This window comes from Neolamprologus multifasciatus, chromosome 12 (assembly GCF_963576455.1).
Source record: "Neolamprologus multifasciatus chromosome 12, fNeoMul1.2, whole genome shotgun sequence".
Classification (NCBI taxonomy): Eukaryota; Metazoa; Chordata; class Actinopteri; order Cichliformes; family Cichlidae; genus Neolamprologus; species Neolamprologus multifasciatus.
The window spans coordinates 24033439-24040844 of NC_140450.1; the positions used below are offsets into that span (position 1 = coordinate 24033439).

General features: G+C 37.0%; 1 protein-coding gene across 1 annotated transcript; it reads right to left on the reverse strand.

The window, feature by feature from the left end:
- Window positions 1-2935: 2935 nt before the first annotated feature.
- ube2d4 (ubiquitin conjugating enzyme E2 D4) lies at window positions 2936-6721 on the reverse strand. Its single transcript, XM_085180557.1, has 7 exons — window positions 6430-6721; window positions 5151-5214; window positions 5041-5072; window positions 4869-4946; window positions 4667-4772; window positions 4118-4211; window positions 2936-3995 (listed from the first exon to the last, which is right to left on the reverse strand). The coding sequence occupies exons 1-7, from the start codon at window positions 6451-6453 to the stop codon at window positions 3950-3952; spliced, it is 444 nt and encodes a 147-aa protein (XP_085036683.1). The 5' UTR covers window positions 6454-6721; the 3' UTR covers window positions 2936-3949.
- Between the last annotated feature and the right edge of the window lie 685 nt (window positions 6722-7406).

Sequence of the window (7406 nt, forward strand, 5' to 3'; positions counted from 1 at the left end):
TCAGCTGGGGGGGGGCTAGTTTAGCCTCCTAGAGGCTAGATGTCAGCCATGGTGCACCCTACAATAATAATGATAACAGTGTGGCGTGACGCTGCCGATTTGGGGGTGTTGTGTGCGTTGTTTCTAATAATTTACCAGGTCGACTATAATTAGTTGCAGCGATGTTTCCGAAAAATCATGATGCAAATATCAAAGGTTTAGTGAGATCAGACGAAACTGACCTTTACGCAATCGCTGCTGTCTGCACCGCAAAAATCGCCCATAATGTTACTTATCAAACGTCCACAGGACCAGTAATGGCCTCACCTTTTACTAGGAACTCATTGAAATAAATTAGAAATTCAAAATTCTAACCCTACAGTTATTAGAGCATATTACATGATTTTGTTTTTTAACTTGTGTAACTTTAAAACAAACCAAAAAAATGGTGCAAAATATATGGGTCCTCTTCCGTTTAAGATATACATTTCCCCCAAAAGTGTCTATATAGGAAGTATAGGAAACAACTATAGGGATGAAATGTAAAGGAAAATTATGAACATTTGTCTTGATTCACATTGGGAATTTTCATAAATATATCACACAGGCAACTGCTTCTCAATACCTGGCAAAGCTGCTGTAATATGGTGATAATGTGCTTAAAGTTAATTCACTGAACTGTGCATGTGCCTACACCCTAATACAGGTTGTGATACTCTATGGCAGGGTTATTTAATGTTCTGGCATCCACAAAAGAGCCAAGTAGACAGCTCCAAAAGAAAAGTAAGACACATTTTAGTCAATATCCAACCACAGTTGAAGGAATAGTAACAGTGAATAAATTTTAGCAGTAATAGGACTCACAGTAAAAATAAACACCAGTGTATGTAACGAAGGTATAATAAAACCCGCTTTAAGGCCCTAAAACAAACCAAATCACATATTTCTCTATTTCTACCCTGAAAATGTCTTGATAGCAACATTTAAAGGACTGAGACATGAATCACTGCTGTAACTATAGTACATATTTCTCTCTCTCCAGAGATAAACCTAAACTTTTATTATAAAATAAAGGAACCATTTACCATTTGTCTTTAAGAAGTATGTAAGAAAATGTCTGCAAAATGTTAATTGAATGTTTTTTGGTTATGTCAAGTCAATGCCAACTCAAAAAAATCATAAATACTCAATTTAAAAACCCCCGTGATGAGGAACAAATGCAAACAGGTGCTGCAGTGGTTGCCAAAAGCATTGTAAATGAGTCAGAGAGCACTCTGCTGGACAAGCTGTGAGATGACACCATTTCTAAATGACCCCAAACATATTTTTTCTGATTATGTTGGGTACAGGAACATTGTGTGATACGCTGAGAAATCAGTCAGGCTCTGCATGAAATGACTGCAAACAACAAGAAATCAAGATGAACTTTATTCATGTTATAACAAGGTCATAATTATCTTGTGTAGGTTACGCGAAGACGTGACTGTTCATGATGGCAGTTCAAGCACACATATTCCAGATTTTAAGATGCGTGAAGGCTGGTCCTGCATTCAGTAAAAGCTAAGCTGATTTTTTTTCTTTAAACAAAACATTGTGAATTCTTTATGCAGGCTTCCAGTTTTACTGATGTAATGAATCACCCATTTTGGGAATACAGCCCTGATAGCAAATTTACAGTTTATATGACACATTCTCTCTCTCTCCATATATATATATATATATATATGTATACACAAAAATGAGGGTTAAGGAGGGTTAAGGCTAAACTTTTAGTCAGAGGTGTTAGGCAGATGAAATTCAACGAAATCCCTGATATTCTGCAAAATGGCTGAGAAGGATCACCAGAGTGCAAAGCATGCCAAGCTGCCTATATGAAACCGTACTGAACACGTGGGTTAAAGGAAGTCGATGTAGCATTACTCATATTATGAACTGAGGCTCTTGTTGAATAGTTGGAAGATACCCAGCTTTCTAATAAATAAATAGCTAGATGAACAAACACCAATGCACACAAAGACTGGACTTGTAGTATTACAGCGGAGGTGTCGGAGCATTCGGTGGGTACATTTTCAAAACATTTTAGTATATACGGTATACTTTCAGGACAACTTGTTTTGACATGTTTTTATTTTTACAGTAGAATATTAAAAATCTATAGTCAGCATCTAAACAATGGTGTTAATTCTACAATCAAAGCTTCTTAAATAATCATGCTTAGCTATTTACCTTTCTGTATGAATCTATTAAATAATAGCTCAATAGCAGAAATTTCTTGCTCCTTCTAATATCCAATAATTCCCTTTATACTGGCAGCATCGACGCACTGAATTGTGATTTTTGACAACTTTTCCAACTACTTTGTCCAACAGTTACAATGGATTATCTTACTATTACATTATGACACATCAAAATCGTGCTCAATATTCATGACACAAATGAGGGAAAAAAAACAAAAAACAAACAAACAAACCCCCCCCCCCCCCCCCCAAAAAAAAACACACTTTCAAAGATACAATTTAAAAAGAAAAAAAAAAGCCACAAACATTATACCCTAAAAAAAAAAAAAAGGAAAAAAGTTTACTGTCAGTGTTGCTTATTAATGAGAAAAAAAAAAGCAGAACAATGATGAAAATGAACATAAATCCTGATATTTAAAGCATACCAAACTGTAATGTTATGACTGTAAGTGACACAGAGCTGCAAAACATCAAGTCTGTTCAAAAACAGCATCATTTGCAAGCTGTTCACAACCACACAACCAATCGCTTTAAAAACACTGAAATAAGTGGAGAGAAATAATGAGAATAACAGTATGTTTTAGAAAGCATATATTTCTGTGCAGCACAGACCCATTGTGGTATGTCTTTGATCACGCTGCAGTAAGTTGCAGTCAGTGATGGGTCGTTATTTGAACAGAACCGCAAAATTAGGCAAGTGCTATTTTTAGAAGTCGGACTGTGTTAACCCTGATCATTTTTCTCACCATGGGTCACCGCATGTAAAAGGCTGATGATCTTCTTAAAGATACCTGAGTAACTGTACTGAGGAAGTGGCGCACAGCTATGACTGCACGACAAAGAGTAGCCACATTCATAGCTACACAGCATAACATGTTAAACAGCAGTAGTTTTTGAGCACTATGGACACCAGCCGTCATTTATTATTCAAGACACAAGAACGATGGCATGTGTGAGAAAGATGGAGGTGGACGTTAACCTACCCACTAACTTATAAACAGCAGCTCCCCAGTGTTTTCAAAACAACTCAATACTGTTACAACTCCAATTGCAGCGGATGATGGAGACAAATCCTTCTTAACACCTTTCACATTGTTTCAGGGCAGAGACAGTTACGTGCCAACAGATCAGCTGCTGGTAATGGCACTGCACACTTTTGTGTTCAACAGGAAACATTCTGTCTAAATTGCACATCAACATAACACAGAAAGGCCACCAGAAAACATGAAATACAGTAACAAGACATCCAGTGGGGTGCAGACAGTACCTCTGAAATGAAGGGAGAAATAATCTCCTAAATCAAACATTTTGTTTCTGAGTAGCACGACGATATGACTCAATGATGGTAAAAATGATGCTTATAAAAAGCAACAATTATAATGATCATCACAATAGCAAGAGTAACAGTTTAAAGTCTGAGTACGGTGGTAGGGATTGTAAAGAGTTTTCTGGTATTCCATGTGGGAGTGCTTTAAGGAGTCCATTAGGTCCTGCTCAGCAGATCCATACAAGTCATGAAGCAGAGCACACTGTATCAGCTCAACACACACAAAGCCAAGTGGCACTGTACCTCATAGTACCGCTTCCTTCTCCAAAAAGTGGGCTGTTGTTTAGTTTACCCCCCTCCCCCAAAGTCCCCCAACTACTTTGATGCTCATTTACTTCAAGTTACAAATCATCTGTGTTTCTTTTGTTCTCGTAGTTCTGATCTCGTTCTGATCTCCTTGGTGTTCTCACATTGCATACTTCTGTGTCCATTCTCTTGCTAGTTTGTTGTACCTGTAAAACACATGCAATGTGAAAAGTTTAACTTAACCTCAAACTCAGAAGTTAATCTTGCAGCATGAGTGTACCTGGCTGTGAGCTCAACTGTGGCAAAAGCAGTCATGTTTTACACTTACTTTTCCCTGTCAGCCTTGTACGTATGGGCGATCTCTGGTACCAGCGGGTCATCTGGGTTTGGATCGCACAGAAGAGAGCAGATGGACAATAATACTGTGGAAGAAAGAATCAAAGTTAAAAATCTTTGAGAGGGGATTTATTATAGACATAACTGTGTTCTACTCCTACCATCAGCACAGCAAGATGTCATTTCAACTTCTTAAATAATCAAAATCACATCTAGAAGCACTCCAATCATTTCATATGTGCCATTACAAATAAGTTCAATAATAATTTGTTAATCAATCACTACATGGATGCACGAGCCCAGAATTAGCAGATAAATCGTACCCATCTACAGTACAATCCAAAGAAATGGAAGGTATAATTTTACCTAAAGTGTAATTTTATGTTATGGCTTTGGCATCATTTCAATTCTCTCAACAAGCAGGCAACAATCTGTTTATCATAAATCTGTTGGCTAAATCTTTTTTCCCAAACACTTTTTGGCTCATGTATTGGGTATATGTACACCCACACCACACATTTTAATTAATTTATTTTTTTACCTTTTGAAACTGTAAGTGCAGGTGACCACTGTGACCTCAGAATGTCCAGACAAATACTTCCATTGCTGTTGATATTTGGGTGGTAAATTTTTGTTGTGAATGCAACCTGTTCCAAAACATAGAAAAAAAATGATGTAAGGCCAATTATATGACAGAATAAATTTAAAAAATAAGAAGCATTATGCCTCACTGTTTTACTCACTTTTGGTGGTTTAAAGGGGTAATCCGTTGGGAAGTGAATGGTGAGGAAGAACACTCCACTCTGATATGGACTGTCACTCTGTTTAAATAGCAAGAGAAATAAAGTAAGGGGTCATGATTTTCATTTATAAGCGCACTTTAACTGTATTGGGTGTGATAAGTGTTTCACTTACTGGACCCATTATTGTTGCCTGCCAATGAAACACTGAGAGGAGGAAAAACAAAATTATGTAAATCACACATAAATCTTCAAAGATTACTCAACAACTGTTAAACTACTTACAATCCTCTCCAACTGGTCCAGCAGAGCACTGGGCAGGAGGATCCCTCTGCAGGTCCGACAGTTCCTAAAAGTCAGGGCAATTACAAAGTGAATCAGAACGTTTGAAGTTCAAAGAAAACACAAATTAACTCTTGATATGATGCTATCACAATCCATGTGCCAGCATACTGGCACCATCAACAGTTCTTGATAGACTACACAACAGTCTAGAAAACATTGCAGTCTCTGTGTACATAAATAAGAGATTAATTCATTCGCTAAGCATAATCTGGAGGTCTTATGAGCCACTAACGCTGGTAAGTGAAACTGGTGTGGGAATGCTTTTAGAGTGCCTGCACTCTAAAAGGAACAATATTATAACACAAGATGTTGCACTGCAATATAATGTCATAAACATTTTGTCCCACCCATATGTTCCATCTGACAGGCTGTTTTATATAGAAATAACACATCTGTAGCAGGAGAAAATAGGCCAAAACAGAAGCCTCATCAGTAGTTTGATGAACTACATACCCACGGATTAAAAACATTTATTTTAAATTAAAATCTAATTCTCCTCCCCCCAAGAGGCATGCTGTGTTATGTAATTAACTCAAATCAAAGCTTGGTTGAACACAGAAAGAAAAACAGCAAATATTCAAACAGAAATAAGGCCCGTTATTAAACATCTCTTGAATGAAAGCCTATCTATTCTGTTATATAAATATACACAGTGCCCTGCTCCAGTGCCCCATTTGCCATTCCATATATGGCAACACTGACACTAGGGTTCAATTTTGGCAACCAACAAGCAGCTGTCATTCAGCAACATCATCAGCGACAGTTACTGATACAAGGATAAAGACAACTGTCCGCCCACTGATTTATCAACAGGTCATCTACATACCCAACAATAATAAAAACAAAGAGCACACACTCAATAATGTCAAAGCCGAGCTTTACGTTGCACTGTGAAACACAACTAGAAACACTAACAAGAGTGCTTAGTAACCTTTCAGGAAAAAAAAGGCATAATTTCACACAAAGAAACATTTAAAATAAACAGCGTGTTTGTTGACTGCGACCGTTACTGTAGCAGTGCACCAATGGGGCCACCGGTGGGTTAGCTTGTCTTTGTCTATAAATTATTTTAAACAGGAGCTGAAAAATCAAGCTAGCACTGCTAATTCGACCCAAAGAAAAGATTAGACACAGGCAACATTGTTACAGAGGGGGCTCAAGCTTAAAAAATATATATATTGAAGATATGGCTGGCACTTGTAAGCAAATATACACTCACCTTCTGAATTCTTTTCAACGCCATTGCTTCAATGGCTATGCTAGGTAGCCTGTCAGCTAACAGTTAGCACTTCACACATAAAATTTGGCTTCTGAGGCCGCGTACTTTCAAATCTCAGTGTACGTATAAACGACAAATGCCGTCTGAGTCTGAACGTTTGGTTTCTAGTATAAGCAATGTGACCAACAATGAGTTATATGTTGATCTTTCTTAGGAACAACTGAGCTATTTTGCTGCTGTCTCCTTCTCATTACTGCTCTTCTTTGGGTGCCTGGCAGCCAGTTTAAATATCGCGAGACTTTACTTAAAAGTCACGAATTGACCGACCTACAACTTCCATTGTTGTAGTTCAAACTGTAATTTAACCAGTTTCGAGTTACGATAAAAGTAAAAAAAAAAAAAAGATCTGTATGAATAAAAAATAAAACCAGAGAAAGAAATCTGATTTCGATTTGTTTAAAAACAAAAACTATTAAATTAACGTATTTACTTTTTGTTTTAAAAATGTATTCATATTTTAATGATTTTATGATTTTTGCCTGCTTGTTTGTTTTAAAAGTGCTCAGACAAAATGAAGCGTGATCCCTCAATGCGCATCCTTCAAGTTTAAATAGACAGACAGTGGCAAGCGACATGGCTTCAAGCATTATTACACACAAAGGCTTCAACAATAATTGAGCAGAGGTGTCCACAAGATGTCACTGTTTGAAAACAGCTAATGCACAAGGAAACCACATGGTCAGAATAGATTATGCTGTTCAACTTTTACTTTAAATAGTTTTTCAGGGTTTGAAGCACAATTTTTCTAAGCAAACACTGCACTTCCCAGAATCAAAGGATTGTATTTTACAATGTTGTTTCAAATTATTTATTTCAAGTGCATGACAATCGATGAGTAAAGTACAATGAGGTCAAACACGTCTATTATTTACACGCACATAAAGAATAGAGAAAAAGACTATAGAATTGTTCATTCA

Bases quoted from the DNA above. Each gene is read 5' to 3' on its own strand.
- ube2d4 (XM_085180557.1), bottom strand. From the start codon at position 6,453: ATGGCGTTGAAAAGAATTCAGAAG. The intron at 5,215-6,429 runs GTGAGTGTATAT...CCTGACTTTTAG, and splicing joins CGTTGAAAAGAATTCAGAAG to GAACTGTCGGACCTGCAGAG. The intron at 4,212-4,666 runs GTAAAAAAATAA...TTTCTTCCACAG, and splicing joins TGCACTTACAGTTTCAAAAG to TATTATTGTCCATCTGCTCT.